We start from the raw sequence: 21,562 nt of genomic DNA, 5'->3' as shown, positions 1-21,562 counted from the left end.
CCATTAGAGAGACACAGACGGAGAGACAGAGAGATAGAAAGAGAGAGAGCGAGAGAAAGAGAGAGAGAGAGAGAGACAGAGAGAGAGAGAGAGGTGTCCCAGCAGCTAACTAGCTAACTGTCACACTAGGAAATGGCAGCTACAGTGAAAGCCATAGCGACAGAATGCAGCAGGACCCATTTGTTCCAGCCCCGTCTCCCCTTCTGGACGCCCACGTCTCGACCGCCCACTGTGTCCCATGTCAGGGTGTGTGTCCGACGAGCCCGGTGGATGTGTCCATTAAGCAAAGTCGGGGGGAAAAAAAACGTGTCATTCCAGATACTGTATGACTCCCACTCCTCGGGCTGGCTGCGCTCAGAGCGCCATGGCAGCTGTCCAGCCACTGAGGACAAGGAAAAAACACACACACATTAGTCTCTGCTGCATTGACATGGCTCACTAAGACAGACATTGAAGACATAAAGAAAAAGCACCTTAACATCAATTGCCTTTACCCTCCCTGAGTGTGTGTACGTGTGTGTGTGCGTGTGTCGTTTTCACTGAGGTGTTGTGCCAACACCGAGACTTTCCGAGTGGGTAATTGGTGCCAAACTCCTAAGATGACTCATGTCTGACATATTTCTCTCTCTTCTCTTCCTCCTTTCTTCCCCTCTCCCTCCTTCTACCTTTGGTCTGTTCACTCCATCAATGTTGCAGGTGATCAAAGCCCCTCCAGTCCAGCCTCTCGGTGGCCGGGTGCTAGTCATGGTAACACAACTCAGCTACGTGTGTGTAGTTAACCCCACCCTGCCTCCTCCTCTTCCACCACCTCCTCCTGGCTGTCACTCCTGCTTCCCTCTCCACAGACTAATCCTGAGCTGGTCCACCACCTACAGAGATCTGCACCGAGTCATTCCTGTAGACTGTCGAGGTTCTAGAACATCCTAGGATTTAGACACCCATCACCCCTTGAACTAGCCAGTCTGTTAAAGCAATATTGATTAGACTTATGTCTAAATGGCGTAAATAGGGGTTAGTGAAATGGTCCTTTAAACATGACTTTAGTTGAACAAAGTGGATTGTCATCAGTCTCGGTCACTCACAAGAGGTTGTAAACACTATCGACAGCTCTGCTATCTTTATTGATAGTGCAGTTTATTTGAATTTGAGTGCCCAATAGTTGGGTATAACTCAGGAGCTATAAGCTCCACTGATGATTAGAGGCCATGAGACAGAACAGGAACTTAATATTGATCACGGCTAATTGGGATAGAGTTATACAGCAGATTGACTCATAAAGTGAACTAGCTTACTGAGAAAAATGGCTATAAAAATCCTCGGCGCCGTCTCAGTGACTCAGTCTGGTTTCTGTGGTGTAGATCAGTTCCAGTAGATATCTAGATGGTCTCTTTACTTCCTGGATGTCTAAAGAATGCAGGCAGAGCATGATGTCACTTCCTGTTCTCTGTTGCCTGTATTGGAAGTGTAGTGCTCGGCCCCAGGAGTGGCCCTCAGTCCTCCCAACTCACTTTGTGTGTTTGTGTTTCTCCCCACTCTCCTTTCCAGACCTGGCACTCGTCTGGTAAATGTCAACTGTTGCACAAAGCACCAAAAATACATCCCTTTAATGGATTCTTGCCTTTGTCTGCCTTGGCCTACTTTGAAACGAGTGTGGTAGAATGTGATTTCTTCTTGCTTCCCCAGACCATGTCCCGGTGGAGTGTATGTTTTACAGAGTGTCTTTGTCTCTGTCTTTCTCTTCTCTCTGTCTCAGTGTTGTCTGTGTGTGTGTGTGTGTGTGTCTGTGTCTGTGTGTGTGTGTGTGTGTGTGTGTGTGTGTGTGCCTTGAACGGAAAGGAAATGGCAAAGTATGGTGGGAACGCTGTTTTTGATGGGGTATTTAATCCACTCTGTTTAAGAACGCATTACGATATAAAGCGTACCAATTGTGTTCACATTAGAATGCAATCTCAGTCTGTTCCTGGAAAAGGAATGAACAAAGAACGTCTGGCACCGGGATTTGGCACCAAATCTGCACACCTCTAATTTTAGATTGTCAACAATACATTGAAACTACAAAAAACAATACCATGTAATATAATGGTAGGATATAAGTGCACCTTATTCTCCTTAACAAACTGAAAGATGGTTTCAGACACCTCAGCGTGACCATCTGTTCACCCACATAAAGACTGACATGTGGCGCGAGACACAGGAAGGTTACAGGGTAAGGTCTCTAGAGTGTGAGAAAAACACCTGTGTATGTGTGTGTGTGTGTGTTTGTGTGTCTTCTTCTTTCTGTCCCCGAGGCGACAATGTTACTCTCTCAATGTACTTCTCTGTTGCTTTGCAGCCTTGTATCTGGAATGCCAGACCAGACTGTTAAATGTGCTCAATGCAGTGAATCCACCAGTGTTTGTTCGCAATGCATGACCATACTTCCCTTACAGTGCAAGCCATTTCTACAGCTCTGCTGCACCCTGCATTTAAAATTGAGGCATTATGCATGTGTGGAATGCGTTGTTTGGCTTGTGTGTGTGTGTGTGTGCTGGTTTATTGTTGAGACGGAGCGATGTGCAGTGGTTGCGGCTTGAGAGAGAGCCAAGGCTGTTCTCTGCGAGGTGACGAGATGACAAGAGGTGCTGTATGGAGTGTTGGGTAAATCCTCTTGACACCCCAGCTTCAGGGATTGTGTTGCAAATGGGATGCTGGCTCGACGGGCCTGGTGTACTCCACAGTGTCTGGGAAATGTGTCTCATCTTGAAAAAAGGGCTAAAGTGCAAATCTTTAGGCACTCTTCTAAGAACATCAAAACTTTACTCTGTGAAAAGAAACAATTAAATCCCCCCCCCCGCTGACGGATGGTTTGGTGATAATGGCGCGGTGAAGTCGCTGATAAGCTGGCTTCCAAGGAGGGCTGCTGCTGTTTTGCAAGCAAAGGGGAAAATTGCAGGAACTTGAGTGTCATATTTGGGGGGTGGGGGGGGGGGACGACAAAGTTATTTCTAGGTCACATTGACGGCGAGAATGTTCCTGTGCTCGTGTCGTTTTTGTCCCTCTCCCTCTGTCTTTCTCTCTCACTCTTGCTGTCTCTCACTCCCTTGTTCTTTGTTTGTCACCCTACGACCGACAAGATATCAGCACTAAGCTCCCTGGTGGAGTTGCAATAATAGCACAGACTCCATTCAATCTGTTTACACACGACTCGTCACGTCGGTTGTAATCTCACACTGTAGAGCTTGATTAACCCTCCTGTCATCGTCAAACAAGCGTCACGTACCGGAGTGCATCTCAAATACTCTGAAACCTCTTTGTTGCGTTGGAGGAGTTCATCGTGAAGCGAGAGAGGGTGGTGGGCATCATTCCTCATCCCCCGCTCGGGGTTAAACTGTCCTCCGTCCCACTTCCTCCGGAGCCGGGAGCAACATTACTGTGTGGCGCCAATCACAATTACAACCAATCCTGCTGCATTTCCACATCTCCGCGTCTCCACTCTGTATAGATTTTAACATAACCCAGGAGGCCATAGCCATGCGTGATGCAATTACAACAGCCAGTCCTGATTCGTAAACAGACTGGATGGATTGATACGGGTTCGGAGACAGTGTTCTGCTCCCGTACAACCAGACAATGGAGGTCTGAAATTTGGATCCACCCATGGGAGCCTGTTGCCGCCTGTTTATGAGATAAACAGGAGCTCTGTTGTCTCCGCAGCAGAGAAGTGCTTGAGCTCTGAGGTTTCCGCGAAGGAGGGTACATAACAGTGTGTAGGTTTGCCCCCTCCCCCTGACACCAGCCCATTATGTGGGCGAATACCCTGGGAGGTTGGCAGGAGATTGGTGGGTAGCGAACAGGGATCTTCTCCTACATCCCCGAGTATCGATTTCCAGTCTGTGATGAAAGCCACAGACTCAGTAGCTCCTCCGTAGCGGCCATCCCCAAAAGGCCCATCAATCAGATTTTTCAAAAGGCGGATGGAGCCAATCGTATTTATTTACTGCCTTTTCCAAAGTCGTTACGATCCCTAACCCATCCCCCCACCGTTCGACCCATCCTCCGGTATCACCTTCACTGGTCTCTCCATCAAAAGTCTGCGTCTCGCCGTCCTGGCACCCCCCCCCCCCCCTTCCATAAGGGCCTCTTTGACATTGACCGGAGAAGGATCTTCTTACCTCCATTAAAAAACAGAGATGCAGTGATATAACGCTTGTCAGGGTTATGGGGTTTCAGCCCAACTGTCTAATCTCTCCAGGTCTAGCCCTTAATTCACCCAGTCAGGGGAGAGAGTGGGGCCCCTCTATGTTTAATGAAGATTAAATTACCTATTTTCACTCATGCAATTTTAAAGGCAGAAAGAGGATGAATGTGCAATGAAGCAAATGAGAAAGGGAGGAGAAACCCGGACATAGATAAAGGATTTTTTTTTTCATCCATCTTTTAGTATAGCTCACATAGTGTTGTTAATTATCTCTCAACCCTTGGTGTATTACCTCTGTCTTATGTATATGGAACACATATTGGCCATTCCATGTATGTCCAGGGAGCTTAGTCTTCATCCGGTGTGATATCTAAAGAGAAACACATTTGTTGCTTTAATTAATCGTTGTCATTACATCACCTACATGCGATAGTGATCACGATTCCCCCTGCAATCAATTTGCGTATTCACTCTGCAAGTTCTTTCTTGCACATCTCTCTTCTGCTCCTTTTCTCTCTTTCTCGCTCACACGCAGACTTGTTCTCTCTCTCTCTCTCTGTCTGGCTTCCTGTTTCCACTCTTACTCTCCTCTTTCTCTGTCAGACACACACGCTCATCATCGTCAGATAGGAGTGCTGCTCTGGAGCAGCTCTCAGTTGACGGCTACAGCCCCCGCCTCTCAGACACCCACCCAGCCACTTCAGGGTGTTGATAGATGTTATTCATTCGGGGCGACCCCAGGGGCCCTCCTAAAGGAAGTGGAGCTAACGTGATTTGCTTTGGGCCGTGGGACCCTGAGGCAAGCGTGCTAGGCTATGGCTCGGATGGCTTAGTAGATTGCAGATACCAATGAGAGGGGAAGAGCAGTGCTCTGTGGAGAAGGCGGCTTGAAACCTATCACCTGCTCCTGATAGATAAGGATATTCATCAACAGCCATAGGAAGAGAGGCGTATAGAGGAGAAGACTGAAGGATCAGGGGCCAACAGGCTGCGGTTTTTGATGTCCAAGGGCATGTGTGCTTCACTTCCATTGTTCCTCCCTGAGACCCCAAGGACCTGTGTCTGCAGCAAGTCATTCATCAAGACCAACTGAAAAACCATCATGGAAATACAGATGAGGGTTTATGTCTGCCCTGTCTGCGCAACTCATCTGCTGTTTGACTTGGCCCGTACAGCCCAGAGAGAGAGAGAGAGTGAGAGAGAGAGAGAGAGAGAGAGAGAGAGAGAGAGGGGAGAGAGAGAGGGAGAGAGAGAGAGGGAGAGGGAGGGAGAGGGAGTAAAACAAGTCAAGTGTGACATGGGCTCCATTTTCGGTGTAAATCACACCTCAATACCGCCCCTCTGAGTACCACGCTTTGGGGTCTCGTACCCAGCCCCTGCTGTGGAGCCAGACCCCCAGCTCACCTCGCTTTGTTCGTAACAGGAGCCCTTTACCCTTTCAGTGTCTGAGTGAAAGGGTGCCAGGCCGAGAGCCTGCTTGTTGCCCACTTCCCTCTCTCCTCTCACTGTGTTTGTGCTCACCCAAAACCAGGGCCATATACATGTATGTGCACATCACACGCATGCACACACATTCAATCGCAGGCTACTTGCCACCTGCCAAAATATTGATCTCTCTCTCTCTCTCCCACTCCCTCCCTCCCTCCCTCTCTCTCTCTCTCTCTCTCTCTCCCACTCCCTCCCTCTCTCTCTCTCTCTCTCTCTCTCTCTCTCTCTCTCTCTCTCTCTCTCTCTCTCTCTCTCTCTCTCTCTCTCTCTCTCTCTCTCTCTCTCTCTCTCTCTCTCTCTCTCTCTCTCTCTCTCTCTCTCTCTCTCTCCCACTCCCTCCCTCTCCCTCTCTCTCTCCCACTCCCTCCCTCCCTCCCTCCCTCCCTCCCTCCCTCTCTCTCTCTCTCTCCCTCTCTCTCTCCCACTCCCTCCCTCCCTCCCTCCCTCCCTCTCTCTCTCTCTCTCTCTCTCTCTCTCTCTCTCTCTCTCTCTCTCTCTCCCACTCCCTCCCTCTCCCTCTCTCTCTCTCTCTCCCACTCCCTCCATCTCTCTCTCTCTCTCTCTCTCTGTCTCTCTCTCTCTCTCTCTCTCTCTCTCTCTCTCTGAAGAACACCCCAGACACATTGAACTTGTCTTTTTTCGTCTCAAGCTTTGATGAAATAACTCACTCATTTTTCTACTCTCTCGCCAAGCGTAGTACTGGTCTTCAACTACAGTATGTGGGCAGATATGAAAGGTCACCTTAAGTGCAAATTGTCAATACTGGATCAATCTCTGAGGGCAAATATTCTTCTGTGGCCCACGTAATTGAAGGTTTTATCTTATTTTTACCCCCGGCACATTCACACAATAGGATTGATTTGGCTCATTGCGTGATGAATTCCTAATAGACCTATAACTCTGTGTTACGTTAAAAGCAAAGGGAATAGCTGGTGATGGAGAAGAGGCGTAGCGACGAACTAGCTTTCCCCCGGCTGAAAAATTGGCCTCATAATATTCCAATGGAATCTCCCCAGCTATCATACTTAGCTCTGAAGAATGGGAAAGTTGCCCCAGATGAATTAAAGCTTTTTCATCGCCTATTAGATACGGAATAAAGGCTCTAATAATGACCGCCACTAGACTAAATAAATGCTGCTGGAATAGGATGCAGTAATGCTCCATGACAATGAGAGGCCAAAGCTGAATGTAATGTTCTCTCTGCTGTCATACCCTCATTGTTTTGTTGTTGTTGTTTTTTTTCCTTCTCAAAATGAGAGGTGCCCATTGGCTCAGACAGATGGTGGCCAGTCCCGTGATTGGGTTGGAGTGTTGGCCAGTATCCATGATCTTCCAGCGGCGCCACTCTGAATTAATATTTCAGTTTCCCATTTAGCAGTCTGGCTGTGTGTAATAAGGAGGTATGGAGACGGAGAGACAGGATGGCAGGTCGACTGTGACGGATAGAGCTAATTCCTACTGAGAGAGATCGAGGTAAATAAAGTGAGGGGGAGATAGAGAAAAAAGGGGGGATGGAGAGACAGAGAGGAAGAGAGAGAAAGTGAAAGACACAAGGACACTGTTTCAATTGAAAGCTATTTCTATCTTCTGTATTAAATACATTCTATATTATGTGTTAATGAGCAATTAATGGTGAATGGGTTTACTCTTAAAACTTTAAATGAGAATGACAGGGAAGAATTTCAGACACAGTGCATGTCTCTGAAAGCTATAAAAGTTTTGGATAACTCATGTTCTATAATTGTGATATTTACAGAACAAGCTTTCAAACAGATGAGGTAATTTACATATTCGGTGGTGCTAATGAACAGATATCACACCTTTTCAGAGGTGCCAGTAGAGAACTAACAATGTTTGTGTTGCTAAATTCAGGTAACCTGACTAAGCTTTCAGAGCTGAAACCTAGTTTTGTATCTTCTCTTTGTTTGCTTCTTGGAAAAAAAACACCACAATAAAAAGAGATGTGAAACTGTAATATAAACGGCTAGTTTATATGCTATGGAAGCCATACCATAACCCTTTCATATGTACAATAGAAATGTATACTCTCATATTGATTACAAAGCCTATCATTTGACTGTTGTTTTTGAAATCATGAGCTTCAATATGGTTACTAATTGTATGTAATTAGCCAGAGCATGTGGGCCCGTAGAGCAGGGAAGTGAAAGGCATAATAACCCCTGACAGTAAGAACACAGTGCAGGGCCGCTCCCTGTGGCGGAGGGGCCCCTGGCACCCAGGAGAGGTGGCTCCCATCACACAGGCACATCTGATAACAGCGTTCTGTAACAGTATTCTTAGCCCAGTCAGGTTTTGAACTCTTAATATTTTTTTTTTCATAGAGATATTCTTTTTATAAAAAAAATGTTTCATGATAAGAGACAAGTTTCGTGATAGAGCCCTTTGACTGAGCCCTATAGCACCCCTGGTGGAGCGATCGGTTTGTTATTTTTCTAAACCAGCAACCAGCGACTCCCATAGCAACGTTGTCTAGATGGATTCAATATTTATAAACATATTTACAGACAAATTAGTCTTTGGAAATATGGTAGCATCTGTGTGTGTCACTGCACACCTAGCAGCTTTTGTGTGTGTGTGTGTCAGAGCAGGGAGGCAGTTGTGAGTCTTGTCAGACTCGTGGCTTTCAGAGGCCTGACAGCATCATCAACCATATAGATCAGAAGAGTACATTACTGCTGCAGGAGAGCAGGGTTATTCTAGGGGAAAGTAGACAAGATACTAAGATGAAAACCCTGATCAAGAGGAAAATAGAAAGGAAGAGAGGGAGAGAACCTCATCCCTTTATGTATTACAACATTATCTGCATCACTCCCTTTATCCCTGTCTGTCCCTCCCTCCCTCCATCTCCTGTGCTCTCCTCTGTCTGAAGGGAATAGTGTGTGTAATCAGCAGGAATCTTCCTGCGCTGCCTCGCTCAGGCACTCCTCCTCCAGTCAGGCGTGATTGTGCCTGACATGGCTATGTCACTAATGCTGACGGATGCCCATTTGCCAAGCCTCTCACATTTATTTATTTATCTGTTTATTTGCGTCAAGTTTATTTATTGATGGGGTTCGAGGATGCAACGGCAAATTTCCATTTGCCTGTAGAGAAGGAAAAAATCAGAGGTGGCGGGAGGGTCCAAGAGCGTGCAACATTTGCACTCTGTTGAACGACAGCTTTGAAGAAGGAGGAGGAGCATTTTACCTTTTCATTTAGATTCCAGCAGTCCAAATACCTATTCCTTTCTGGTAATGGAAAAGCGATATGGCCCATTTAGTTACTTAGTACTAATCCCCCTAGTCTCTCTCCCCCCCTCTCCTTTCTTTTGACTTATAGCTGGTTGGTTTCTGGGGGATTTGAGCAGCGTGAGATCTCTGCCAGGCCTAGGTAATTGTACAGAGCTTTTTCAAAGTACGCATTCACACACACACACTCACACGCTACCATACAAGCTGTCAACACAAGTAGGCTACAAAATGTTGCGCTCCTTCATACATGAAACGTTTTAGCCTTTAATTCTGATCGGAGGTAGGTTATCACAGTCACTGAAATATTTCTGTCTGTTAGGATAACTTTAATTGCTGTCTGATTGTAGCTTTTTTTTTTTTTTTTTTTTTTTTTTTTTTTACATTTTGTCTTTGACTTTGTATGACGAGGAACGATGATGCAATTAGTTGGGAAGTCATGTAACCCTAATTGGTGTTTATTTACACAATGGCATATTTGTTGTTCTAGCTACCGGGGAGCAGCTCTGCTTAATTACCCACCAGTGTACAATTTGAGGTCGTTAGCCTTCAAAGCCAATATCACTAGCAAAGGTCTGGCCGGAGGAAATTATGCTTCTCACCCATCGGTCTGAGGGTCGAGCTAAACAACCTTTCCCACATCTCTCTGATCAGCATACAAACACGAGCCACCCACAGAGCAGGGTTGTCACCCACATGCTAACAACAGCCTGCCTCATCTCCCTCACAGAGTCAATATTCAGACAGGCCCATGTTTGGTCCCAGAAGAGATTGACGTCATGGAGGAGACTGTCAAAATGGAAACAGGCCCCAGCTAGGGGAACCGCCAGCTGGGTGGAGTGAGAGGACAAGAGATCCGGGGTTGAATGGAGTGGCTCATGTCGTGGTGTGTGCGGCGACGAGGCTTGGCAAAGGGGGCGGCCGTGAACCGCGCTGAGCGGTTGACACCCGGATCCCAGAGCCAGCTCCATCCTGTCTCCTCTCAGGTCTCTCCACCAGCTCCATCCTGTCTCCTCTCAGGTCTCTCCACCAGCTCCATCCTGTCTCCTCCCAGGTCTCTCCACCAGGGGGTTGATTGGCACTCAGACAATGTAGAGTCAAGAACCCTATCCAGCTGGGTTAGCAACTTTATTTGAAATCATTAGAACATTTCACTGTGCTGAGCTGGAATATAAACAAGAAGAAAACAGAGCAGCTCTTGGTATTCATGAATTCCATAAATTACAATGTTGCTCCCTTCCATGAGATGAGGAACATCAGGGTTTAAAAATAGACGGTGCACCACAACACAACGACTCCTGCCTCCACATGTAGCCGATTAGGGGGAAAGAGAGTTTGATATTTGGTGGTTGGAAGTTAGTGATTTGTAAGTGTGTGTGTATGTGAGATTTGTGTGTGTGCATGTGTGTGTGAGTGAGAAGTGGGTGCTCGGTGATCATCCACTAACATCCGGTGTGTGCGTTAGTCAGATGGGCTGGAAGGAGAGAATGCCATGGCTGGGCACTGGGGCTTGGATAAGACTGGCTCGATCAATGGGAGGCCAGTGGAGTTGGCTAAGTAACCCCAAAGCCCCGAGGGCAGCTCTAAGTAAAGGATGAGGCTGCACACTGCATTACCTCAAGTAGAGGGGACAGTGTCTCTCTCCCTCCATATGAGCTTCCTCAGCCGGGTTAGGGCACTGTTGCCCCCAGGCCAACTGCAATGGACCAGGAGGCCGTGTGTGTGTTTGTGTGGATTTGTAAAAGACAGAAACAGTGTGTGTGTGTGTGTGTGTGTGAAATGTTGTGTGGGTTTGTAAAAGAGATGGGGGATGTGTGTGTGTGTGTGTGTGTAAGCCTGTCCTCCACTGGCTGTCTCGGGTATGGCATGAGCTGTATGTCCACACACGAGTCACACAGGAAATCTGCACATCTTGAAAGAAAACATGGACGACAGTTTCATTCGGTTAATTAAAGCTCAAGCCTTTTGGTAGATTTATTACTGTGCATTTGTATATGGGACAATGCAAGCTTACTTTTTAATTAGCATAAAATATTGTAAAAATCATTAATGGCATTGGTTGTAAAACTCCACTTTAAGCGCCAGTGATTTCTGTTTGTGTGTTGGTGTCTTCACCAGTGTGTTGACCATCTTGGGAGGCTGCTGTGTGAGGATAGATTTTCTTATGTCTATGGTCAAACTTTTATAAGAGTCAATAGAGCTGATGTAACAGTCTCTTTACGAGATCTGTTGGTAAGAGGCAAGATGGACACTGCATATAAATCCAGAAAAATTTTATAGGGCAGGGTAGTTCAATAGGCCTCTCTCTTTCTTTCTCTATGCTTTTCCTTCTGTCTACTGTATCTCTCCGTTTCTCTCTTTCTCTGCTGCATTCCTCCCTCCTCTCTGTAGTTTGGTTTAATGTGTCTCATGTACGTCTCAGTAAAGAGCATCAACAGTATTTCTCCTTTTCTCCCTCCATCTCTCCCTCTCTCTGTCTCTCTCTCTCTACCTTATTCCAACGTCTTCTACATGCCTCCCTCATGTCTTTTCTCTGTCCAGCTCAGTAATCCTCTGTCCCTCCCAGCAGAATAATCACTCCAGGTCCCATGGCTGGCGCCATGCGGTGCCCTCCCCTCCAGCCTTATCCATTTATGGACTTTCCCCTTTTGTGGTGCACCATATTCTTACAGCCGGTAATGGCCTCAACACTGCCACTTAAACTGTGCTGGCTTGCACAGCCCTGTGCATTTGGGCTGTAATATAAGATGTTGTCATTAGGCCAAAGCTCCGTCTCTCTCTCTCATGTCCATTACATTAATTACTACACATCTCTGCCAATCCTGTGCCCCTCTGTATTCTGTTACAACGTGCTGGGCCTTCTCCCACCTGGCCCATTTAAGTATGACACTCAATCACACTGCCGGTAAGGTGAGAGAGCCATTGGAAAAAGCTTAGCTTTGAAAACTGAGACTTAAATGTGAAATGTGTTCATGTATAAATAAAATAGTACCTAGTTTATTTATGTATCGCTATTTGCGTGTATGCCAATTAAAAAGAAGATATTGGATCTAATAAATTGAAGCCAAGTGCCCTCTACCCCAAACCATCTCAATGTTGTCAGTCATCTTCCCTCATAATAGGAAAGCAGACCGCTACAATAATTGCTTTGATGGTCCAGCCTGAACAAATCACTTCTGGGCATGAAAAGAGGCCTCAGAGATGGCAGCAAGAGAGAAAAGGTGGGAATGAATTAAAGCACTTTGCGTTCCTCTGGGGCATGTGGCCCAGATTTTTCTTCAAAGAAAAATATAGGGGAGAGAGAGGAAGAGGAAAAAATGCTTCTTTTCTTTGCTTAGGAATAAATGTAGCAATACATGCAGCATTACACATTCCCTCCCCATCAGTTGAGAATGGGGGTCCATTCAAGACTGGGGACAATGGCAAGGACATAGTTAACTGGCAGGTGGAGAAAAGAGGATTTCACTGGAAATAATCTGATTTTGAACCGGCTCCCATCTATGGGAGTACCTCTGGTCAGCCCTTTGTGAATGAACAAAAGTTTGGCCCTTTAGAGGGAAGCCTTTGAATGTTTTAGGAGTTTGGTGAATGGGCCCAGTGGATGTCCCAGGGCAGTGTGTGCCAGGACCCTGGACAGGCAAGCCTTGGCCTGGGATTAGCCCATCCCCCCTGAGCCTCTGCTGGGCAGGACAATATCAGAGGCTGAACTTTCCTCCCCCAGACCATTTTTCAAACTTGGGCATATCAGCAGCTTGAGAGTGCTTTCCAGGGGAGGGGCACATTACAACAAATACAAGGATCTGGTAGACCGCTGCAACTAGCTGAGCTCTGAAGGCGATAAAGCAGGACTAAGGAACAGAATGTCCTGGAGAAGCTCTCATATAGATATTCTCCATTGTTTGGCAACAATATTGTAAATATTGCAAAAATAATGGCAAACAATGGTTTTGGTTTTCAAAACAAGTTCTTGTGCAGTGTTCTGTGTTGTGGGCTGAAGAGACCAGAGCAATCTGTTGAGAAAAGTTTTCACGTAGTAAAATAGTCTGGCTAGAACAATATGTGCAAGTTCAATAAATAGTTGTTTATCCCAGTCCAGTCCTTCAGACAGGTATCTGTGTTTGTGTGGTGAGATATGGTGGAAGAGCAGGTAGTGGTTGGACTGGTGAGAGGCTTGATGGATGGATGGATGGATGGATGGATGGGTGGGTGGGTGGATGGAGAGTGCATACTGGGACCGGTGTTTTGTGCACTGGGAGTGACTCTATTAAAACAGAGCACATGACCTCTTTATTACAGCTGCCCATGCTCCATAGAGACGCCTATCATCAATCCTGACTGGTGCACAAAGATGTGGGGACTGTGCACGACTGTGCCCTGGGCCCCCTCATCCCTCCCAACCCCACCCCAAACTATGGCTGGCATCCTTACCCTCTCGCCTTCCCATAGGCCGTAATTGTTTCCCAGGCAGGAACGGGCACTCCCCTCTTTAGTTACGGCCCCGGTCCCAATAACACGCCCCCCCTCCCCCCCCCCCCCCCCCACACCCCTTCATTCTTCATCGGCAAATACCCTCCACCCCCATCCCACCCCAAATACCTCCTATACCCCCTCCCCTTGTCAGACCTCACCCTTTCTGGCGGGTAGGTTTTTGTGTGTGCTTGACAGTGCATTACGATTCTTTGGAAGTGCAGGTGCAGACTGTGTTGCCGCCTTCTTGGAGAGGGAAATGGAATCATTGGTCCAGATAAATGCAGAAAGTCCATTCCATATAAGTCAAGCGGATAACAAATATTACTTTTACTGGGAGAGGAGAGAGTGGGGAATCTTTTTTTTACATGGGAGGGGGTAGAAAGCTGCCTATCAAGTGTTTGGGTTTGACCGCAAGTAAAGTGTAAAAAACCCTGGTGTTTTTCCCCATCTACAGGTAAGCACTGACAGAAATCAACATCAAAACCATTTTCTCCTTAGAGTTTCATGTTTAATGTCTATCTCAGCTGCCAATTTTACATCTTGCCACAAGGGTGAGCGGCCTTTCATTACTTTTATCATTAGGCGCGGCTCTTGTCGTCGCAAGTGTCGTTTTTCTCATCAAATCCCAGACGAACCAATCAGACCGACTCCATGGTTTACATACAAAGAAGCCCTGGTGCTCTAACCTAGATTCCCTCACAACAAGGACAGGGAGCCCTGCAGCCTGCCTAATGAGGCCGCCTCTCCAGCCTGCTAGGTGTCGAGGCGTAACACTGGGTCTGGAACCACCGAGCCTGCTGTGTGTTTCAGGTAACTGTCTGAGACCCGGCCTTTTCTACATCCATAATTAAGTTCCCTTCTCCATAATTCAGACACGTGTTCCCCATGGTTGGCTGGCGTGGCGTGGTGTGGCGTGGCGGTGCAGTGGTCCAACAGACGCCATAGTGTTTGCTTCCATACGGGCCCCCATGTGTTCCTGTCAGAGTCTCTCTTGCAGAGGTACAGACACGGTGGGCTGTGTTAGCCCACTCGAGCCATGGCCACTCCTCTCCACTGTGAACATGTAAACTGAGGGGTTTCTGGTCAAGTAGTAGCCTGTTCACCACACTGTCGAGATGTGCCGCAGATTCTTTTTCTTGTCGTGAGCAGAATGCCAGAGTGCCTCGGGGCAGGAGAGAGGGAGAGGGCGGGAAAGAAAATGGAAGGAGTGAGACGAGAGAGGGGATGGAGAGAACTGTGTGTGTCAGGTGATGCAGAAAGGTCAAGGAGAGAGAAAGCAAGCAAGAGAGAGAGAGAGAGTCTCCGTGAGTTGTACAGGAGGTGGGCTCCTTTTTGCTAAAGCACCACTGACCAATAACATGTCCAGCCCTGAAGGAGGATCCACTTTTCAATCCTCGTATGGCCATTTTAGTCAGCCCACATATGTCCTTGTCTCAAATTGAATGGGTTTCTGTGACTGTGAGCAGCACTGGCTGTATGTAGCAGTGTGCCTGGTACTGTGGTCCACCCCAGAGCCTGGGACTGGATGTAGCAGTGTGCCTGGTACTGTGGTCCACCCCAGAGCCTGGGACTGGATGTAGCAGTGTGCCTGGTACTGTGGTCCACCCCAGAGCCTGGGACTGGATGTAGCAGTGTGCCTGGTACTGTGGTCCACCCCAGAGCCTGGGACTGGATGTAGCAGTGTGCCTGGTACTGTGGTCCACCCCAGAGCCTGGGACTGGATGTAGCAGTGTGCCTGGTACTGTGGTCCACCCCAGAGCCTGGGACTGGATGTAGCAGTGTGCCTGGTACTGTGGTCCACCCCAGAGCCTGGGACTGCTGACCAGACCCACCTCTGGCTCTCTCACTCCCATCCATCATTGACGATGCAGTTCAAGTCTGCAGTACCAGCTCACTTAATGGCCAGGTTTTAGACTGTGAGTACACAACAACCCCCTGGCTTTCGGCAGTGTGTCAGTAAGGGGGGTGTGGGAGGTTCAAGGTGTGTGTGTGTGTGGGTGTGCACCTATAGTTGAGAAGGATTTCCTGTATGTTTGTTCATGAGTAAGCTGTGAAACAGGCCCCTCATACCGACTCGTCCTCTGTGCTCTCCGGTTAGCGACGTTGAAGATTACATTTCAGCCTTGTCTTGGATGTAAGAAGATTATATGATGGCATACTCTATCACCCTGTCTACACCCCATATGCTGTACTGCATATAGCCCACCTGGCAAAGCTACACATTTTCCACGCAGTTCATTCTTCAAAAGGCTGCCTTTCTCTGGATAGCATCTTTTTTTATTATTTTGAGTCAGCACAATCTTTCTGTGCAGCCATGATTGATCACAAATATTACACGGAAGACTTCTGACTTGTTGCCGAGATCTACAAACACAGTAGAAAGGCTGGGTACATCAAGTCAAACGTGTTGCGAAAGGTAGGCATGAATTTATCCACTGTTTGAATACAGTTCTTTTTTCTTCGTATCCCTTTGATTCAAGTAGACTGTCCTTACCAGCCATGAAGAGTAGCAGGTCAGAATGAAGTTTACTGTGAGAGGTTGTTTTTGAAGTTAAATAAACCCAGTATCCTTGTCTAAACCTAATACCTATAGAGTAAAATGTATATATCTACCTTACCTGCTCCCAGACAACTGGGAGACAAGCCAACATACTCAAAGCACATTGACCTCCCATGATGCACCGTAGCACCGGTCCAGCTACTTCCTGTAGCAGAGGAAGCTTCCAAGTTTGTCCTGCATAATTGAATCCTGCACCTCTTCTATTTTAGGTCAAGTCATTTGCATGTGGGACGTGTTTAGGGGAAGGTTATAAAGCATTCTGGATTCAGATGCAAATGTGGTGGTTATCAGCAGCCTGGACCACATGAATAATGGGATGTACAAAACACACGGCCCACCAGAGGAAATGAAAGAGCGCCTCTTTTCTGGTCCGCTGATTTCATTATAGACACTATTATTGGCTTAGAATGGCAACATCTATTATCTGAAGTCAGAATATGACCATTTTATTAGACAGGGGACAGTCTTGCTTATTAACAGCAAAGCTCATCAAATAAACACCAATGCCCCAGATAGAGCAGCAGTAGCGTCTCAGAGCTAAGTGCGGGTGTGCACTCTCAGACAAACATGATGATGGTCCTGATGGAGTAAAGAGACTCTTGAAGCCAAGCCTAAAAGGCTGTGCTATTATACTGCATCATGATCTCACAGGCTTAACTGACATACAGGAACCCGTTGCAGATAGGCCTGACCCCGAGCCTGTAGCGTAGCACGTCTGTGTGTATGGTGGGTGCTTTGTATCCTCAAGGTCAGGGGCTTTAAGGAGCTTTTATTTCTTTACAGCGGTTAAACGTTTCCATCCATCTACAAATCACTGTGTTCTTTCCTTGACTTTCGACACACCATTGTTTCCTCAACGATGAAACCCTTTTTTGCCCATGCACAGGGTCAACTGGCGTGGTGCGTTGTTTTATTGTTGCCGTGTTCCTTCATGTCTGCACCAAGGAAACTACCTCCACTGCCTGATGGGATCCCAACTGACAAGGCTTCCTGTTGAACTTGCTGCAAAGTGGAGCAGTTGTACAGCTACACTAAGAATAGAGGGGAGGGAGGAGGACAACTCCAAGGGAAGATGTTGAAGCCTCCGTCTATGAGGTGTTGCTGTGGCGTAGGAGAGGGTGCGTGGGAGTCTTCTCTTTCCACCCCTGGCTCCTATTCCCAACTGAATTCTGATCAGCCGTCGTCAAGTCTTCATGTTCTAGCAGTATCATGTTTCTTGTGTGTTAACCCCTCAGTCCTTTAGGAGGCTAGGAGCTGTTTCCATACACACAGTTTGTTTCCTTGGCAGCAATTTACTGCATGCTCCATCCTTTATGTCCTCCAGTCCTCCGCTTGTATAGTGGTATATAACCTCTAGAACATTGCATATTAACTGTAAATGATGCAGCTACTTCTTAAGCTGACAAACTGAAGTGTATTGTTTAGTCTTTGGAAGAGAGGTATGGTGGATATTCGCAATATTCACACTGCCACTGCTATCTCGCCTTGGACACAGGGCTGGTATTCATCCAGTCTTCAAATAGCCCACACATCTCTCATATTACACAGACTGCATGAAGTGTGGAGTTTTCCTCCTCAGAAAATGCACTATCTCTATCTGTCACAGTCAGATAGTGCCAGAAAATAAACGTACCTGAGATCTCTGGGCTCATGTCGGGCTAGGGCTTCAGCACCGCTGGCATGCTTGTCATCACACGCCCTTTGAGAGGCATTGTTTCAAATGTCCCATATAATAAACAAAGGTAGGGTAAGGTCACTTACAACCTTACTACTTCCTCTTCACCCCCAACTGCCTAAACTGACAAATCCACTTAATTAGAACAACTGTACTGTAATCTAATCCTAAATGACCCTACACTGATTTGTATCTGTAAAAAAAAAGGAAGAAAAAAATGAATAAGCCGGCAAGGTGGCAAGTATCAAAGTGGATAACAATATCTTTGCCTGCTGCAGTCGAGGGGAGACACTTTTATCGGGCGTCGGCGCGCGTGTTGTGAAGTTAAGCAAATCGGTTCTGCTTTCAATGAAGTGCAACGTTCTTTGCGTTTGTTATAAAGGGTTCACAGTGGCTCTTGGCAGCGGAGTAGACATATCCTTTTCTCCTCAAAAATCTGGCTTTGGTGAGATTATGTCTATTTCTATTCCGGGGCTTGGTGTGCTGGGGCTCGATTCGCCAGGCCCTTCACCTCTGCAGCTTAGCCTTAATCTGCATTTAACCGAGGCCCCGGAAAAGACAGCCTGATTATCGCCTACTTTTTATACCAACAAGCCTTTATTTAATAATTTTGTTTTAATGTGTTTTTCCTCCCTTTCTAATGTGTCATTTGGAAGACGGAGTCGGAGGTTAGGCTTTTTTTAAGAGGATAAACAAATAATTTGAGAGCAGTTGGGAGGAACAACAAAACAGCTTTTTTTCTATGAGAGAATTACCCTATTGGCTGTGTTGTTGCTGATGGGTTGTCAGCGAGTCTTTTGATGTCTGGGTTGGCTATAGGGCCATGTTGGAGTTCAGCAGTCATGTCTTGGTGCTCCCCAAACCCCCTCCTCTTTCTCCAGCACAGTCTGTAGCTTCCAGGAGATAAGCCACACTTCTGGTGGCTGCACCGGCATTCTCACTTCCTCTGTCATTTCCTGTGACATGCTGGAAACATTGAGTTTATCCCCCCCCCCCCCTTCTTCACACACACACAGTGCGCGTGCCATCAGGCCCTCCTCTCCAGCTTCAACCCCATATGTGAAGCCGTGATTGGATGAATACGTTCTGCCATCCCATATGGTCTCCTGTCCTGCTGTATCTGATCAGAGTAGTGACTGAAGGAGCCCAGACGTCGAAGCGGGTTTGTTCTGCCCTGCGCCTGTCACGCTCTGCTGTCACACCCGTCCAGCCAGCCAGCCAGCCAGCCAGACGTGGGCCCTCCTCACCTTCCCCCCTCGCTCGCTCTCTCTCTCTCTCTCTCTCTCTTGCTCTTCTCCCCTCTCTCTCTCCGTTCACTCTTTTTAGCTCTCTCCCTCCGTCCAACTCCCCATCCCTCTCGTCCATCCCCCTTTCTCTCTCTCTCAACACTTTCTTGCAACCCTCTCTCTCCCTTTCTCTCTCTCTCTCTCTCTCTCTCTCTCTCTCTCTCTCTCTCTCTCTCTCTCTCTCTCTCTCTCTCTCTCTCTCTCTCTCTCTCTCTCTCTCTCTCTTCCTCTCTAATCCCCCCTTCCGCTCTCCGCCTCCTTAGCCTCTCAGCCGGTATAAACGGCAGCCCTCTCCCCAGACCCGTTCCTTCCTCCATAATCACCGCCAACACTACTGTCATTTATAAACTTTTAATACCAGCTCCGCGGGGTAATGGCTAATTTCTCCCGGCACATGGCTCTTCATTAAAAGTTGATTTTCTGTCAGAATGGATCCCTATCAAATTAGCCACAGCCACTTGAACGTCTGTGGGTTCTCTCTTCATGTGTTTATTCAAGTCATTCTATCCGGAGTGCCAGTTCTATTTTTAATCAGGGAAGCTGCCCTTGTGTTGGCTCCAGCAGCCTGGTATGACTTTATCTGTGTCTCCATCTCATGTTCTCTCTTTGTCTCTCTCTGTCTCTGTCTCTCTGACTCTGTCGCTCCTTCTGAGTCTTTCAGTTTCCTTCTTTCTCTTGGTCTCTCTTTCTTTTCCCCTCCCTCACTTTCTCCTTCTCTGTCCATCTCTATCTCTAACTATCTCTCTCTCTCCTAGTGTCTCATTTGTGTTCTTGTGCCGTTTGTGGCACACATACCCAGTCCTGTTCCCTGGCTGAATTGATTGATGGCAGGGGGATAAAGTGCAAGAGAGCCTGGTGAGATCCATCAATTTGGGGCTGGAGTGTGTGTGATGGCCAGAGACAGGAGGCTGCTCTGGAGGTACTTAGGTGCTGCTTATCTGGTTCAATATCAGGGAAAATCAATGTATATCCTACAGGTGCATTGGTGCACACACTCATACAGGATAGTATGTGTAATGGGCAGAAAAGAATACACTGATGCCCTTTTTATTCAGCGCTGCCTTCACCGCTGCTTACCAATAACAAGGGGGGAAAAAGGCTTTTCATGTTCCTTGCATTCTTCTCCCCACTTCTCCCTCCCTCTTCCGCTCGCTCCGTCCCTTCCTTCTCTGGTTTTCTTGCTTTTATTTATTGTTCCTTTTCTCTTCAGTATTATTTCTCTGGAAAGTAAAATCAATACGCTCTCCTTTTGCCGTGCGCTGAAAGCGGCAAGACCTGACAAAGGAGAGAGGTATTCATGTTCAAAACTCTGCCCTTGTTTTTTTGGCGTGTGTGTGTGCTTGAAATCAAATGATCTACCTTTGTCATGCCACCGACAGAGCTGGGGGGCTCTGGGAGTGGCTGACACAGATGTTTGTACCTAATCGCCTGCTGCCGTCCTCGCTGCGATACAAGCAGTAGTTGTAGCTGTTGCAACGTTAGCATCCCCAGCCCTGGTAGCTAGGCTAGTCTGTCATAAGCTGTATCATTACACAGAGCGGTGGAGGATGCTTGCCAAGTCCCTGCCTTCTTGGGAGCCTAGCCAAGTGCTCCAGAGGTTGGGGAGGTCATTCAGGGCACTGGCCTCTCCCTCCTCTCCTCCAAGGATGTGATGAGATTACTCTCTCCTCAGACCTCTGGGGCATGTGTGTGTGTGTGTGTGTGTGTGTGTGTGCCTGTGTTTTGCATACACAAGTGTGGCCGTGGTGGTTATCCTTGCCAGCTGGTTGCGGTGTACAGTAAGATGGACGTGGTCTTTTAATGAATTGATTTGATGCATGGAACACGAGGCCAACAAAAACAAACCCCACAGCCCAGCAGTACCGCAGAGAGCAGGAACTCAGGGCTCTTGTAAGCCCATCACCTTGGGTTTCCTGAGATGATTATGTGAGGTGAGACGACATAACACGCTACTTCCTGAGTTCTCCACTCCCGGCGCGCCGACAGTGTGTTTCAGGCTCGGATTCAAGGCTTTTAATTCATTAGGTAGTGTGTGGGGGAAATAAGCACGGCTGTCTCTCTGGAGCAAATGACAGCGTGGATATGGGAATTAGCCAGTGCAAATCCCTACAAAGCTACAGGGGGAGGGGGTGGAGGGGGTGGAGTGGATGAGGTAAGGCCTGCCAACATCATGACATTTCCCCCCAGTAATAATAAACAGGTTTTAATTTTCTGTGAAGAGCATCTGGTGCAGATTGGACGTAGTTTCACTTCGACATCGAACCAGATATTGTGTTGTTTCCTACTCCCTGGGGAGGGAAAATCATGTCTAGTCGTTAGATGTGATGTACCTTGTTTAGATGAAGGGGTGTGTGGATGCCCTCAGCAAGAGTATGCCAGGGAAAGCTTGGGGAGTGGGTGTGTAATTGGCATATTCAAATGTTTCAACTTGTGTGTCTTTGAATCCAATAATTTACGCTATTTTCACGCATAGTAACTACGTTGTGTGTTTGTCTATACATACATTCGTCTGTCCACTGTACATGTGTGTATGTACAGTGTGTCTCGGTGTGTGTGTGGTGCGTGTGTCTTCTGAGGCCACTGAGGAGGAGTATGTTAAGCAGAGGACCAGCCGGTCCAGCAGATGTTCCTAATCCCAGTAGACTAGTCACAGGAAGA

At 47.3% G+C, this 21,562-nt stretch overlaps 1 protein-coding gene across 11 annotated transcripts in view; it reads left to right on the top strand.

Moving 5' to 3' along the window:
* diaph2 (diaphanous-related formin 2) overlaps positions 1–21,562 on the top strand; it is a 319,038-nt gene that overhangs the window by 281,207 nt on the left and 16,269 nt on the right. For 7 of the 11 annotated variants that reach the window (XM_084690922.1, XM_084690925.1, XM_084690924.1 and 4 more), the window contains one exon: positions 697–747. The exons of 1 other annotated variant lie outside the window; for it this stretch is intronic. In XM_084690922.1, coding sequence (XP_084547048.1) covers positions 697–747 — 51 coding nt within the window. Of the gene's footprint in view, positions 1–696; positions 766–1,545; positions 1,562–21,562 lie in introns of all 11 variants that reach the window. 3 more of the 11 variants (XM_084690926.1, XM_084690927.1, XM_084690930.1) reach the window with 2 other exon arrangements.

Source organism: Hypomesus nipponensis, chromosome 1 (genome assembly GCF_054491055.1).
Source record: "Hypomesus nipponensis isolate SF chromosome 1, ASM5449105v1, whole genome shotgun sequence".
NCBI lineage: Eukaryota > Metazoa > Chordata > Actinopteri > Osmeriformes > Osmeridae > Hypomesus > Hypomesus nipponensis.
The sequence above is the reverse complement of the archived record's forward strand: the minus strand, read 5'-3'. Positions and strand labels throughout refer to the sequence as shown.